General features: G+C 48.0%; 1 protein-coding gene across 3 annotated transcripts in view; it reads right to left on the bottom strand.

Annotated features, from left to right (window-relative positions):
• Positions 1-16,385, bottom strand: part of bcat1 (branched chain amino-acid transaminase 1, cytosolic) — a 69,536-nt gene that overhangs the window by 31,477 nt on the left and 21,674 nt on the right. For all 3 annotated transcript variants that reach the window (XM_086009981.1, XM_086009982.1, XM_086009983.1), the window contains 4 exons: positions 12,585-12,785; positions 9,928-10,038; positions 8,867-8,986; positions 5,904-6,067 (listed from right to left, as the gene is read on the bottom strand). In XM_086009981.1, the coding sequence (XP_085866107.1) occupies positions 5,904-6,067; positions 8,867-8,986; positions 9,928-10,038; positions 12,585-12,785 (596 nt within the window). The remainder of the gene's footprint in view (positions 1-5,903; positions 6,068-8,866; positions 8,987-9,927; positions 10,039-12,584; positions 12,786-16,385) is intronic.

Raw genomic sequence — 16,385 nt, 5'->3', positions numbered from 1 at the left:
CCATCTAGCCCACCTCTTCACAGTATCCCCCTTTGGTGCATTTTTAGGATTACACTGAATCTGGTCTACGCCGGAGTTTATACTCCACGCAAGCCTCCCATTCTAATGACCTCTTCCCAACCTGCCCCCCACCCCTCTATTCCCTTCTCCCTCAACCCCTGAATCCCATTTGTTGACTAGAAGTTGTCTATCTCCTTCTTGCAACTCTTTCAGGTTTCTTGTTCCACCACCTGTGCCGGTAATGTGCCGCACATATTTACCACCCTTACAGTAAAATAATTGCTGCTGCATTTCCTGATTCCTTTTGTTGTTCTTAATTTGTAAATATAACTCCTTGTGCTTAAGTTCTGTACGTGGCAGAAAAGCTTAGTTGGATCCTATTTGTCAAACCTTTCACAATTTTAAACATCTCGATCATATCCCTCCTCAGTCTTCACTTTTCAAGAGAACAGTCAATCTTTCCTCATTCGTTTAAATTCTAGCATTGACAGGGGTAGCCCTTCCCTTCTCTGTACCCTCTCCAATAACTGAATATCCTTTTTGAAATAGCGAGATCAAAACTGCACGCAGTACTCCAGATGTGGCCTTACCAGGGTCAAATACAGTTTTCAAATGACCTCCCTTGGAATGATATGTTATAAGGCAGTGGGTTCAAGCCCCACACAAGGACTTGAGTGTATAAATCCGGGCTGATATTTCCGAGAAATAGCGAGGGAGTGCTTGCATTGTCTGTTGTGAGAGATGATAAACCGAGGTCCTGTCTACTTGGTGAAGCGGATATAAAAGATCCCATGGCACTAAATGCGGAGGAGCAGGCAAGTTGTCCCAGTTTCCTAATCTCTCTGTTCAGAATCTCTCTCTCTCTCTCTCTCTTTGTCTAGTTCAGTAACTCCTCCCACCTAATATCAGTCGTCCTTTTGAGAGAAACCAAGCGAAACGGAAAGAAGAGAATTATCCACAAGTTCTTCGAAAGAAGCATCGGTGATTCTTAAAAGGAAAGCCAGCAATGCTTCTCACCAAGTAAATTATATTACTTAATGGAAAGGGGCGTGTACAGCAAAAGAATTAAGGCCAGACATGCTAATAGGGGCACGCAATTAACTTTTTCAAATTTAGCAAGTGTCACATCAATTAAGGCAAAATTCACACATTCAAAAGGTGTTGAATTTTAAAATTGAAGATATGAAATTAATTTATTGCCTTGAGGCAAATGAAGTGAAGTTGTCTCGTGCTCCTTTCTACAGAGCCCAGCTGTAAAGCCTGACCTCCGCACATCCCTGTCGCAATGGTGCCACTCACTGGCTCCCTATGAAAACTCATAGTCATTATGCCATTAGGAGTAACACACGATGAAGGAACAGTGCTAATTAAGTAACGTTTGCATATGTAAATTTGCTCCGTTAGAAAGCCTTTCCCCGTCCGATCAAAGAAAAAAAAATCCTCCTGTCTTTACAAAACATTGACGGTATAATCAACACGGCGAATCTCTGAGCATCGCGGAGGAGTTTAGTTATCGAAGTGCTGTCAGGCCGAGGGGCCTCGAATGGGTTTTACTCACAACAGCAGCATCAGCTGAGAGACAACATTTTTAATTCACCCTTTCAGCTACAGGGTCCCTCTCCTGCCTCTGGCAACTATATGTCTCTTTCTCTCTCCTTCTTGCTCAACATAGCCTCTCTCTCTCTCCCACAATGGTCTCTCATTCTCTCTCGTCCTTCGGATGAGACGTTAAACCGAGGCCCCGTCTGCTCTCTCAGGTGGACGTAAAAGATCCCAGGGCACTATTTCAAAGAAGAGCAGGGGAGTTCTCCCCGGTGTACTGGCCAATATTTATCCCTCAATCAACATAACAAAAACAGATTATCTGGTCATTATCATGTTGCTGTTTGTGGGAGCTTGCTGTGCGCAAATTGGCTGCCGCCATTCCTACATTACAACAGTGACTACACGCCAAAAGTACTTCATTGGCTGTAAAGCGCTTCGAGAAGTCCGGTGGTCGTGAAAGGCGCTATATAAATGCAAGTCTTTCTTTCTCTCTCCTTTTCCCTTCAACAGGGTCTCTCTCCCTCCCCCATGTTTCCTCATCTCCTTGCCCTTCAAAGCATTCAAAGCAGTCCCTCCTGTTTTTCTTTATAGATACATAGAAGATAGGAGCAGGAGTAGGACATTCAGCTCCTCGAGCCTGTTCCGCCATTTAACGAGATCATGGCTGATCATCCAAATTCAGTACCCTGTCCCTGCTTTCTCCCCATATCCCTTTAGCCTTAAGAAATATATCTAACTCCTTCTTGAATATATTTAATGAATTGGCCTCAACTGCCTTCTGTGGTAGAGAATTCCACAGGTTCACCACTCTCTGGGTGAAGAAATTCCTCCTCATCTCAGTCCTAAATGGCATACCCCTTATCCTTAGACTGTGACCCCTGGTTCTGGATTCCCCTGCCATCGGGAACATCCTTCCTGCATCTAGCCCGTCTAGTCCTGTTAGAATTTTATAAGTTTCAATGAGATCCCCTCTCATTTTTCTAAACTCTAGCGAATATAAGCCTAATCGACCCAATCTCTCCTCATACATCATTCTTGCCATCCCAGGTATCAGTCTGGTGAATCTTCGCTGCACTCTCTCCATGGCAAGAACATCCTTCCTCAGATAAGGCGACCAAAACTGCACACAATACTCAAGGTGTGGTCTCGCCAAGGCCCTGTACAACTGCAGCAAGACATCCTTGCTCCTATACTCGAATCTTCTCGCTATGAAGGCCAACATACCATTTGCCTTCTTAACCGCCTGCTGCACCTGCATGCTTACCTTCAGCGACTGGTGCACAAGGACACCCAGGTCTCGTTGCACTGCCCCTTTTCCCAACCTATTGCCGTTCAGATAATAATCTGTCTTCCTGTTTTTGCCACCGAAGTGGATAACCTCGCATTTATCCACATTATACTGCATTTGCCATGCATCTGCCCAATCACCCAACCTGTCCAAATCATACTGGAGTTTCTCTGCATCCTCCTCACAGCACACACACCCACCCAGCTTTGTGTCGTCTGCAAACTTGGAGATATTACATCTAGTTCCCTTGTCTAGATCATTAATATATATTGTGAATAGCTGGGGTCCTAGCACCGATCCCTGCGGTACCCCACTAGTCACTGCCTGCCACTCGGAAAAAGGACCCGTTTATTCCAACTCTTTGCTTCCGGTCTGCCAACCAGTTCTTACCCCCAATCCCATGTGCTTTAACTTTGCACGCTAATCTCTTATGCGGGACCTTATCGAAAGTCTTCTGAAAGTCCAAATACACCACATCCACTGGTTCTCCCTTATCAATTCTACCAGTTACATCCTCAAAAAATTCCAGTAGATTAGTCAAGCATGATTTACCTTTTGTAAATCCATGTTGAATTTTTCCAATCCGGTCACTGTTTTCCAAGTGCTCTGCTATTACATCTTTTATAATGGACTCTAGCATTTTTCCCACTACCGATGTCAGACTTACCAGACTATAATTCCCAGTTTTCTCTCTACCACCTTTTTTAAATAGTGGGGTTACATTAGCTACCCTCCAATCTATGGGAACTGTTGCAGAGTCTATAGAATTTTGGAAGATGACCAGCAATGCATCTACTATTTCTAGGGCCACTTCCTTAAGTACCCTAGGATGTAGATGATCAGGCCCTGGGGATTTAGCGGCCTTCAATCCCATCAATTTCCCTATCACCATTTCCCTGCAAATACGGATTTCTTTCAGTTCCTCCCTCTCATTAGACCCTATGTTCCCTGACATCTCTGGGTTATTCGTGTCCTCCTTTGTGAAGACAGAACCAAAGTATGTATTTAATTGGTCTGCCATTTCTTTGTTCCCCATTATAAATTCCCCTGATTCTGACTGCAAAGGACCTACGCTTGACTTCACCAATCTTCTTCTCTTCACATATCTATACCTTTATAAAGGCATGATGCTGGAAGTCTGGACAAGGCCTGCTACACAGGAACAGGAGGAGGCCATTCAGCCCCTCGAGCCTGTTCCTCCATTCAATTAGATCATGGTTGATCTGTATCTTAACGCCAGCTACCCGCCTTGGTTCCATAACCCTTCAATACCCTTCCCCAACAAAAATCTATCAATCCCAGTTTTGAAACTTTCAATTGACCCCCAGCCTCAGCAGCTGTTTGGGAGAGAGGGATCCAGATTTCCACCACCCTTTGTGTGAAGAAGTGCTTCCCGACATCACCCCCGAATGGTCTAGCTCGAATTTTAAGATTATGCCCCTTTGTTCAGAGGAAACAGTTTCTATCTGCCCTGTCAAATCCTTTAATCATCTCAAACACCTCAATTAGATCACCCCTTAATCTTCTAAACTCGAGAGTGGCAGCACGGTGGCATAGTGGTTAGCACTGTTGCCTCACAGCGCCAGGGACCCGGGTTCAAAGCCGGCCTCGGGTGACTGTCTGTGTGGAGTTTGCACATTCTCCCCGTGTTTGCGTGGGTTTCCTCCGGGTGCTCCGGTTTCCTCCCACAGTCCAAAGATGTGTGGGTTAGGTTGATTGGCCATGATAAAAAAAATTGGCCCTTAGTGTTAGGGGGATTAAATATGTGGGGTTACGGGGTTACAGGGATAGGGCTTGGGTGGGATGGCTGTCGGTGTAGGGACCGGGTGCTAGGGTTTGGATGATCAGCCACGATCTCGTTGAATGGCGGAGCAGGGCCGAATGGCCTACTCCTGCTCCTATCTTCTATGTTTCTATGAGAGAATACACGCCTAGTCTATGCAACCTGTCCTCATAATTTAACCCTTTTAGTCCCAATATAATTCTGGTGAATCTGCGCTGCACCCCCTCCAAGGCCACTCTATCCTCCTGAGGTGCGGTGCCCAGAACTATTTCCATTCTATTCCCCTTTGCTGGATGGCACCTGGGCTCCTGAAAACAGCGAGAACCTAAGGCAAGAAATCTACACCCCTGCCTCTCCTGAAAATGTATTTTATAAATGGGAAAATTTGCTAAAATAATTAAATAAGGCCAGGACCTCATCTGGAGCTGTGCAGTATGTGGACTTTGCTCAGCCCGACTACATTTATAATTCGCAACAGATGATATCCCCAGCTCAATTCCCCACTTCTTAATCCAGGCTGGCACTCCGGTGCGGTGCTGAGGGGCGTGCCGCACTGTCGGAGGGGCGGTGCGGAGGGGAACGCCGCACTGTCGGAGGGGCGGTGCGGAGGGGAGCGCCGCACTGTCGGAGGGGCGGTGCGGAGGGGAGCGCCGCACTGTCGGAGGGGCGGTGCGGAGGGGAGCGCCGCACTGTCGGAGGGGCCATCTCTCGGATGAGACTTCAAACCAAGTCTGCCTCGCAGGTGGACGTAAAAGATCCCACGGCACTAATTCGAAGAAGTGCAGGCGAGTTCTCCCCGGTGTCCTGGGCCAATACTTATCCCTCGACCAACGTCACTAAAACAGGACTAACAACAGAAAATGCTGGAAAAACTCAGCAGGCCAGGCAACATCCGTAGAGAGAGAAATTAGAGTCGACGTTTCGGGTGAACCCTTTTTCAAAACTGGAAAGGAAATGAAATAGATCGAAGGCAGGGCTGCGATAGAACAAAAGAAGTAAAGAGACAGTAAGAGGTATTCAAAACCAGACGAGATGGTAATAGGACAGTGGAGACAAAAGACGGCTCTTGCTTTTGCTATATCACTAAAACAGGGGTCATTATCACAGTGCTGCTTGTGGGAGCTTGCTGTGCGCAAATTAAGCTGCTGGGTTTCCCACGTTACAACATTGACTGCACTTCATAACGTGCTACATTGGCCGCGAAGCACCTTGGGATGTCCTGAGGTTATGAAAGGCGCTGTATAATTGCGCGGTTTGTTTCAGCGGATTTCTGTTGATTTTACGTACCCTCCCATTTTGCAGTCGCCTGTTCCTCCTTTCCAGGCTCGAACGTACTTCGGATCTGCCATGAGGGACACTGGGGAAAAGCTTCCCGTCGAGAAATAAGGACCGACCGGACTGAGGATCACGTAGAGCAAGGCCTTTGTCGGTTTCTTCACTCCAAGGGAAGGCTTTGATTAAAACCAGAAGGAGGTTAGTCAGCATCAAAACGAGCTAAAACGTAAGCCTCACCAGCAAGGTAACGTTCTCAGTCTCCCCCGGGGCGCTAATCTAGGGGTTGCCAACCCTCCAGGGCTGCCCTGGAGTCTCCAGGAATTGAAGATTCATCTCCTGGACACAGCTGTGAGCAACACCCAGGAGAAACATGACAGGGGTGTTAAAATAATTGTGTTTATCGCTCATTTACTTTGAACACTTTTTGTTTATAAAATTATTGGTGATGGGGAAAAAGCTGTTTGACTGGACGGGGCGGTTGGAGATGGGAGGTCAAGTGGTGAGGCCTCCAGAATACGGCCAGAGTTGGCAACCCTACTCTAATCTGGCGGAGCGGATCGGATTGGCCAATTGTTGTAAAAACCGCTGATCTCAACAGGATGGAAAATCGAGTGGGTTCTACAGCAGGTCGGACAGATTACTGCCCCGGGGGTTAAAAACTGGCCTCAACACGTCAGCCGAAGACAGGAGAAGGAAAGAAACTCAACATTGGGGAAGCAGGGTTGTAAATAGCGCGTCAGACTGAGGATCTCAAGGTCCCGGCTTCAATCCTGGGCCGAGGAAGGAAACATTCCGGTTTGAACAGTCCGCCTCGCACAACCTGCACATGCCACCACCCTGACTGAGGCCATTCGGCCTTCTTCAGCCAGGCGCTACACTTGGAGCAATAAAGCTTATGAACGAGGAGCAATACGAACAATGACAGACAGCAAAAGGCCCTCTGGCCCATCCAGCCTGACCCACACACAATATAAACACCCTCCAGCCACCCAAAACCATGCGCTCACCCGGGACGGGAAGGGTCACGAAATTAAAGGGTTATTTGGAATTTAGTCCTTTGGATCTACAGTATAATAACACAAGACAGAAATCACAGACGGAAATTTTGTTCACTCAAACTCGCACGGTAATTGGAACTCTGGACCAAGCGATGAAGTTTGAGCAATCCCCATATTAATCAAAATTGTTGATTTTTCTGTCGGGGATATATTGGGGAGTGCTCCCGTTATTTTTATCCCCTTTTCTTCATTCACTTGGGCTGGCGTCCTGTGGCCAAGAGAGTGGGTACACGGCTTAATCCAAGTCCCTCTAACCCGGCATCAGGAGGCACCCCAGGCTCCAGCAAGCATGACTCCTCTCTCTGAATGATCGGCTATCAAACACCGCAGTGACCACTCAGCACCTGCCCAGGTCACAACAAGAGCTGCGTCGGTCTCTGTTCACAGCCACGGAGCTTTTGCTGTGCACGCAGTGCCACACACACACGCAGTGCCACACATACGCGCAGTGCCACACACACACACGCGGTGCCACACACAGTGCCACACACTGTCACACACGCAGTGTGCCACAGTGCCACACACAGTGCCAGTGTCACACACATGCAGTGCCACAAAGTGTCGCACACAGAGACAGTGCCACACACACAGTGCCACACGCACAGAGTGCCACCCAGTCTCTCACAGTGCCACAGTCTCAGTGCCACACACACGCAGACAGTATCACACAGTGCCACACACACACAGTGCCACAGGCGCACATAGTGCCAGTGTCAGTGTCGCAGTGTCAGTGTCACACAGTGCCACCCAGTCTCAGTGTCACACACAGTGAAAGTGTCACCCACACAGTGCCACCCAGTGCCAGTCTCTCAGTGCCAGTTTCTCAGTGCCAGTCTCACACACAGTGCCAGTGTCACACACAGTGCCACAGTCTCTCAGTCTCTCAGTGCCACACAGACAGTATCACAGTGCCAGTGTCACACAGTGCCACACGCGCACAGTGCCAGTGTCCGTGTCGTACTGTCAGTGTCACAGTGCCACCCAGTCTCTCAGTGAAACAGTGTCACCCACAGTGCCACCCTGTGCCAGTCTCAGTGCCAGTCTCTCACACAGTGCCAGTCTCTCACACAGTGCCACACTCAGTGTCACACAGACAGTGCCACACAGTGCCAGTCACACACACAGTGCCAGTCACACAAACAGTGCCAGTGTCAGTGTCACACACACAGTGCCAGTGTCAGTGTCACACAGTGCCACCCAGTCTCTCTCTCACACAGCCAGTGAAACAGTGTCACCCACACAGTGCCACCCAGTCTCTCACACACAGTGCCACACACACGCAGAGTTGCACAGTGTCGCACAGAGACAGTGCCACACACACACAGTGCCCCCTACACACACTGTCACCCCACACACACTGTCACAGTGACACACACACACAGTGTCACAGTCACAGAGCCACACACAGCGTCAGTGTTACACACACACACAGTGCCACACACACAGTGCCACACTGGGCTGCCAACTCTAGTTGGATGTGTCCGGGAGGTTTCATCACATGACCTTCCGCTCCCATGCTCCGGCCATTGCTGGTCGGACACGCCCACCCTCGCGACACACCGCCTTCCCACGGCCGCATGGAAAGTGAACAGATTCTTCGTTACCTGATTGGAGGACTCCTGATTCGCAGTCAAACAGCGTTTTTACCAATCTCTGATGTTTTTATAACTAATAAATGAAAGTGTTCAAAGAAAATGAAAAAGACGCACCATTTTTTTCGATGCCTCCATGACTTTTCTCCTGGGTTGCTCACAGCAGTGTCTGGGAGATTGACTTTTCATTCCTGGAGACAGGGTTGACAACCCTAACATAAGCACACAAGTGCAAATATTTGCACACGTGCACAAATACACGTACACACACATGCGCACGCACACGGACTAGCAAACGCACACACACAGGACCAGATGTTCTCACCTCTGTTCCAATGAAGACTGGGCGAATGTAGAGGCTGGCAGACTTTGAGTATGGCACCCAATCTTTGTCTATCTCCACCAGCTTTTTGATGCACCCCAACAGCTCCTCTCGATCGAAGCTCTGGCAAAGGAAACACTTATTCAAACAAAGTTCCTTTTGCTCATGAATTGAACAGGAAAAAAAAAATCATAAAAACTAATCGGCCAGCTGCAGAAACTATTAATGCGCAATACACATTAACCATGGAAGCATAGTTAATCTTACTAAAGATTGCTTCGAAGAATGAATACAGCGACTGAGGCTACTCGTCTGCAGGAAAGCACTTAACAGTTGACTTTTCTAAACAAGCATGTTTATGCTTTTAAAATCTCTTGTGGCGCAAAAAGGGAGCATCGAGAGACTTGGACGATAGGCCAGTTGGGCTGAATGGCCTGTTTCTGTGCTATAAATTCTATGTAATTCTGTGTTCAGATCTTGAGTTTAGAGGCCGAGGGGTGATCTAATCAAGGTGTTTAAAATGACAAAAGGATTGGATCGGGTAGATACAGAGAAACTATTCGATCCGAAGAGGCGCGACTTTTACATTGGAGCCGGGCCATTCAGTGAAATCAGGACGCACTTCTCCGCACAAAGGGTAGTGAAAATCTGGAACTCCAGAAGGCTGTGGGGTCAATTAGAGCTTTCGAGACGGAGATCGCTAGCTTTTCATTAGGTAAGGTTAACAAGTGATCTGGAGCAAAGGTGGGTAAACAGAGCCGAGGTACAGACCTAACTGAATGATGGGACAGGCACGAGGGTATGAATGGCCTACTCCTGTTCCTATGTTGTTAGATGTCGAATGCAAAGTTGTAAATACAGACAATTGGAGCTGTAATTAAAGTTCTATGCGCTGGTTACACCATACATTGATTAACAAGATCGCACAACCGGTGGATCGAGCATTGCATTACAGAAGACAAACACACTGAGTTACAAGGAGCTGCTAAGTTACGATCCACACGTTTGCTTCATCATAATCGATCTGTTAAGGAAAATGCTGGCACACCTGCCCATCTACTCACAGGCAAACAGGCTCTCTCGGCGGATCTCAGCATCCGCTCCATGTTCAGCATGGGTCTGAACAGGCGAATCTTATCATCAACTCCTCGATACGCTTTCATCCCTTCAAATAGCTGTGGGGGAAACATCAGATGAAACGAGAGGCCAGTTAACACATCATTTTCAGGAGACTTCCTGGCTAAGCGAGAAAAGTTGTCTGTGAATTGCCTAAGTAAGGCACTTCACTGTAGGTCTGATTTTCTGTAGAGTTCCATTTTCTATTTTACAGGTCAGTTAAGATTCCACAAAATCTTGCTCGGTTAAGTTCTCCATCAGCTGATTGTGGGAGCTTGCTGTGCGTAATTTGACTGCCGTGTTTCCTACATTACAACAGTGACTACACTTCAAAAGTATTTCATTGGCTGTAAAGCGCTTTGGGACGTCCTGAGGTCGTGAAAGGCGGTGTATAGAAACGCAAGTTCTTTCTTTCTTCCAGTGGTGCCGCACTCATGCAGTACTGGGTAATAGCCACAAGAGTGTGCAGTGATCTGTCTCTGGCGGTATGCCGGGCTCTCAGGTACAACCGGAGAGAGCCAGGAAAAGGCTCCCTTCAGGGCAATGTCTGTCACACTGTTCAATTACTGTTTCAGAGTCATACAGTCTCCAAAATATTAACTGTAACTTAACAGGTCTTCTGAATCAAAACATTAACAAGTTCAATCACAGAGCCATTTAACTAGCAACCCCGATTTAACAGTCAAATCATATCTCTCCTGCATATAACGTATCAGGTACAAATTAAGAGAAATTTGTATCTTTGCCATACAACATGTAAATGCATTGTTAAATTCACTCTGATCCGAGAATGTTTTGGCGTTATATATATCATCTTGAAAACATCTTTGGCAAATCGTGGCTCAGTGAGCAGCACTCACATCAGAATCAGAAGGTCGTAGGTTCAGGTCTCGCTTCAGAGACTTAAGCGCAAAATCTAGGCCGACACTCAATTCCGTACTGAGGGAGTGCTGCACTGTCGGAGGTGCCGTCTTTCAGACGAGACAATAAACCGAGTCCCTGTCTGCCCTCTCGGGTGGGCATAAAGAAGAGCAGGGGAGTTCTCCCCGGTCTCCCGGCCAATATTTATCCCTGAACCAACATCACTAAAACATATTATCTGGTCAGAGGGTTCCTACATCACAAAAGTGACTACACTTCAAAAAGTACTTCAGTGGCTGTAAAGCGCTGTATGGGTCTCTGGTGGTATTGGGTCTGTTGAGGGCGTCAGCCTTAAGAGTAACGTGATCCTGATCTCCCCGGCACCGATCCTGATCTCCCCGGCACCGATTCAGGCTCTCACCTCAGCAGCTGAGTGGTCAAGAATGGGTAAACCATGGGGGGCCGGCAGGGGGAAAAAAAGAGTTCGATAGTCGCAGATCACCAGCATACGGCGCATCACCCGACACCAAGGAAAAGCAGTTGCCTGTGTCCATCTCATAGTAAAAGTAACTACCTGCACGTGTTATTCGGGTTGCACGAGGAGTTCAGTCTATATTTAAAGCCCCGTTACTGCTGATGTCAGGTAGGGTGTGTAGCACCCTAGCTGGTTAAGCTCAAAGGGCCTAACACAGTAGAAACCTATTCCTCAACTCTGGTCCAGAGTTGAAAAATAAGTATGTTTGAATTCTGATTAAGTTTTCTATTACTGTATTTACCTATTTTAAGTCAAAGTCCTATCTGACTCCAGGGCGAGACTCCTTGAGGAGGGACTAGCCTCACACCACTTCAGCTTGACACCACATGCAGTGTAAATCTGGTGCGGTGTCACACCTGGTCCACAAGGTACTCTTGGGACTAGGAGAGGGTCCTGACCCCTTGGCCCACTGTGTAAACCCAACTAATCTCAAGTTCCTGTTTTATCAACATTTATACTTTAACTGTTTGGAGTGAGCTCTGTGCAGCCGTGCGTCTAGTCTGTCGCACAGCCCTCTCCCGGGCAGGACCGTTAACAGCCTGTGTCTGGGTTGCTGACAGACCTGTCTGGGAGAGGGCCGTGCGATTGACTAGATGCAGAGGCGATGGTTCTGCCTGGCTGGAGGTGGCCCCAGACCAGCGATTACAGTGTAACCGGCCTGCGTAAAACCCCAAATTAGCCCCAAAAATAAAACTGCTCTACTGCCATAAAGAAAGTCTTGCATTTATATAGCGCCTTTCACAAATTCAGGACGTTCCAAAGTGCTTTACAGCCAATGAAGTACTTTTTGAAGTGTAGCCATTGTTGTAATGTAGGAAACACAGCAGCCAATTTGCGCACAGCAAGCTCCCACAAACAGCAATGTGATAATGACCAGATAATCGGTTTAGTGATGTAGGTTGAGGGATAAACATTAGACAGGACACCGAGGAGAACTCCCCTGCTCTTCTTCGAAATAGTGCCGTGGGATCTCCCACCTGAGAGGGAAGACGTCTCATCTGTTTACCATCTCATCCGAAAGACGGCACCTCTGACGGTGCAGCACTCCCTCAGTACTACACTGGGAATGTCAGCCTAGATTATGCGCTCAATTTGGACTCAAACCCACAACCTTCCAACTCCGAGGCGAGAGTGCTACCAACTGAGCCACAGCTGACGTTGAATAAATCAAAGCGAAATAAAGGCAGGGATTCCCTTCCGCCAACTCACCTCCACTGAATAATGGAGCGCCGATACTGCGGGGTGCAGCGAGAGATTCTGCAGCGGTTTAATCTGTGGCTTCTCCCAGCCTCTGGCTGCCGTCCAGTGAATCATGAGCATGTGATCAGTGAACACCGTCCCAAACACAAGCTGGTTAGGGTCCGGCTTCTCTGCTGAAGCTTCAACCAATTCAATCTCGAGATCTGTGGCCTTGACGAAAAGAAGAAAAAAATATATTAAAAGGTTAAAGAAACACCAGCTTTAAATCTTTTGAAAAGTTGGTGTGTGCAATATTACAGAGTCGGCAGCACAGAAATTTGGCCCAATTGGTCTATGCCAGTATTTATACTCCACACGGGTCTCCTCCCACTCGAAATAACTCTTCCTACCCTGCCCAGCTATCCCTCGGTTCCCTTCTCCCTCATGTAATCAAGGGGAGGCTTGACGCATACATCAATGCTCTCGGTTTAAACCACTCCGTGTGCAGCAAGTTCCACATTCTCACCACTCTCTGTAAATAATTCCTTCTAAATTCTCTATTTGTTCTGTTAGTCACTCTTATATTTATGCCCCCTTGTTCTGGTCTTCCCCACAAGTGGAAACAATTTCTCCACATCCACCCTATCATCATTTTAAAGGCCCCCATCAGGTCTCCTCTTCAGAGAAAAGAGCCCCGAGACTGTTCAATCTTTCCTCAGTCGCATCCTCTCCATTCTGGTAGCATCCTTGTAAAACTGAACAGTTCACAGTTTTTTTTTAAGGTTCTTTTCTGGTGAATACAGCAAATTAGGAATGATTGCCTGCAAGGAGCGACTGTGCGACCCATGGCTCCCGATAAGAGATTGGCGAGCTCGGAGCCCGCACCTCGTGAAACCGGAGCCGCGCGTCCGAGATTTCCTGGGGTGCAGTCCCTTGCGGTCATCACTCGAAACGTCAGACGGTGGAATCACCACTGTGTTTCCTTAGTTTGACCTTGTCGCTAATGGTCACTGCATGCAGGTGTCCAAACAGGCTGGGCCATGGAACAGTAAAGCCGGTGATAAATTCCCAACATGGCGAGTTCCCTATCTCAGTCGGGTCGTGGGAAGGGGGAGCCAAGAAGGCACTTTCCAATGGAGAGGGGAGGAAAAATCAAAGTGGGAGTCAAGAATAGCTGCTCTTGTCCACCTTCTGATGGCCAGTTACACAGCTGGCACTGACCCCCAGCGAGGGACCATGATGCTTGCAAACCCTCACAAATAGGGTAATTGGGCATAACTGAAAGGAAGTCTCAAACAATGGATTGAACAAAAACTATTAGTTGGAGCATAGGAACAGGAGGAGGCCATTCAGCCCCTTGAGTCTGTACCGCCATTCAATGATATCATGGCTGATCTGTACCTCAACTCCATGTACCCGCCTTTGCTCCATGTCCCTTCATACCCTTTCCCAACAAAGATCTATCAATCTCAGTCTTGAAAGCTCCAACTGGCCCCCAGCACCCACAGCCTTTCTTGGGGGGAGAATTCCAGATTTCGACTACCCATTGTGTGAAAAAGTACTTCCTGATTTACCTCCTGAACGGCCTGGCTCCAATTTGAAGATTGTGCCCCCTTCTTCTGGATTCCCCCAGCAGAGGAAATCGTTTCTCCGTATCTACCCTATCGAATCCTTTTATCATTTTAAGCACCTCGATCAAGCCAAGTTCATGCAAGCTGTCCGCATCATTTAACCATTAATTGGATGGGAAGTTAAAGTTATGCACAAAAAGACAGATGTCATGCAGAAAAGAAATGTGGACATTTTAAAAGCTACCAAGGAAATCTATTGCATTATATCATTTTGAAAAATGAGAACAGTTCACAAGATCGATCAGGTTTGTTGTATATGGTATGTGTCTAGTTCGCTTTATAAATAATTCACCTGGGGCCGATTTCCGTCATCAGTTCGAATTAGATTTTCATTGTTTTATGACCTGCCTGAATCCCCGTTGCAGATAGCACTCAATGTTCCACTGTATCCTCATTTGTACAGTTATTCACAACTCCAGGGGCAAAGGGAAGCAGGTTTATAGGTGACACAACTGGCAGGAGTTGAACAACTGTGTTGGGGTTACATCACACCGTGGAAGTGGCGCAAAGGGAACTTTGTACCTCACATGACCCTTGCACGTTGGCTTTGCCTCTCACTATTGTACCTGCCCCCCCCACGCCAGCACCAAGCACGGGCTGAAGCAACAGCAATCTCGGGCGTGTGTGAGATTTATCGGTGCCAGGTTGGATGATGCGGAGAAAGGACGCCAGGCTAAAACAAACGTGAGGCCCTCTGTGTAAGTCTGGGGTCAAAGCTGTGGCCCAGAAGCCAAAGGAGGAGGAACGCATTTGTTCACCTGTTGGTCGCTGCCGGACGATTTCCTCCGTGGCTGACTGCATTTATACAGCACCTTTCACAACCTCAGGACGTCCCAAAGCGCTTTACAGCCAATGAAGTACTTTTTGAAGTGTTGTCGCTGTTGTAATGTAGGAAACACGGCAGCCAATTTGCGCACAGCAAGCTCCCACAAACAGCAACGTGATGATGACCAGATAGTCTGTTTTTGTAGGTGCTGGTTGAGGGATAGATATTGGCCCCAGGACACCAGGGAAATCTCCCCTGCTCTTATTCAAAAATAGTGCCATGGGATCTTTTACACCCACCTGAGAGAGCTGACTGAAAGACGGCACCTCCGACAGTGCAGCACTCCCTCAGCACTGCACTGGAGGGTCAGCCTAGACATTGGCCCAGAAATTCCAGAACGGGGCTTGCAGCGCGTGCAAGCCCCGTATTTGCACTTACCCCGCGCTCGTGCCGATCAGCTTCTGGGACGCCTGAACTTGCAGAAATAGAAAGCACATTCCCGAGCAGCGTATGACGTCACGCCGCCCAGGAGTGCAGCCAGCGCGAAGCCAGGAGCGTGCAGTGTAAGTGAGACACGCCCCTTGAGGTCTCAGTTTCACTGGACACGCCCCCAATGTTTCTGTCAAGCTGCTAAGGATTTTTACATGCAAAGCAGCAGTTTAAATAGGTTTTTGGAAGTTTTTTGAAGGTTTTGGTAACTTTCATAAACTTTTTAAAATGTTTACATTATTTTGAGTAATCTGAAGTAGTTTTAAAGAGAATTAAAGCAATTTAAAGACTTTTAAAAGCCCTAAAAGAATTTTTTTAATTCCATTTATTTATTTAGCAATGTCGTCGTCATACGTGTCTTCACACTGTTCCCTTTGGGGAACTGTATGAAGTGGTGGAAGGATTTATGGCCATGATTAACGCTCATTCCGTGACCGTAACCATCTTTGAACCAGCCATTAGGGCGGTTAGTCCTATGGCGGGAGGGTTTTACGGGCTCCCACAAGCTATACAAGGAGGGGGGGCCACCCACACCCACGGACGCAAATATCCCACTGGATGTCAACCCAGAATTTAGAGCCGGAGCTCCGACTCCACTTGCCGGGACTGTCTGGAGCGGGGTTCGAAACCCTACCCTGATCTGGCCCAGCGGCGGGGATCCTACCGCTATGACAAAGGCCCAATCCAATTAGCAACGTGAAATGGCAGCATAGGGCTCCAGTCACGGGGAGGGAAAAGGCGCAGGAAACGTATGGGTGTCACCTTTTGTGCGGAGTGGGCCTTTTGCGTAGCAGTAAGCATCCCCGCCGCTGGGCCAGAAGTAGTAGGGTTTTGAACCCCACTCCAGACAGTCCCGGCAAGTGGAGTCGGAGCTCCAACTTTAAATTCTGGGTGGACATCCAGCGGGATACTTGCGTCCGTGGGTGTTGGTGGCGCCCCCCCCCC

This window comes from Somniosus microcephalus, chromosome 17 (genome assembly GCF_052327205.1).
Source record: "Somniosus microcephalus isolate GS21.2 chromosome 17, FLI_Smic_1.0, whole genome shotgun sequence".
Classification (NCBI taxonomy): domain Eukaryota; kingdom Metazoa; phylum Chordata; class Chondrichthyes; order Squaliformes; family Somniosidae; genus Somniosus; species Somniosus microcephalus.
Note: the sequence above shows the minus strand (reverse complement) of the source record. Positions and strands in the feature narration are given on the sequence as shown.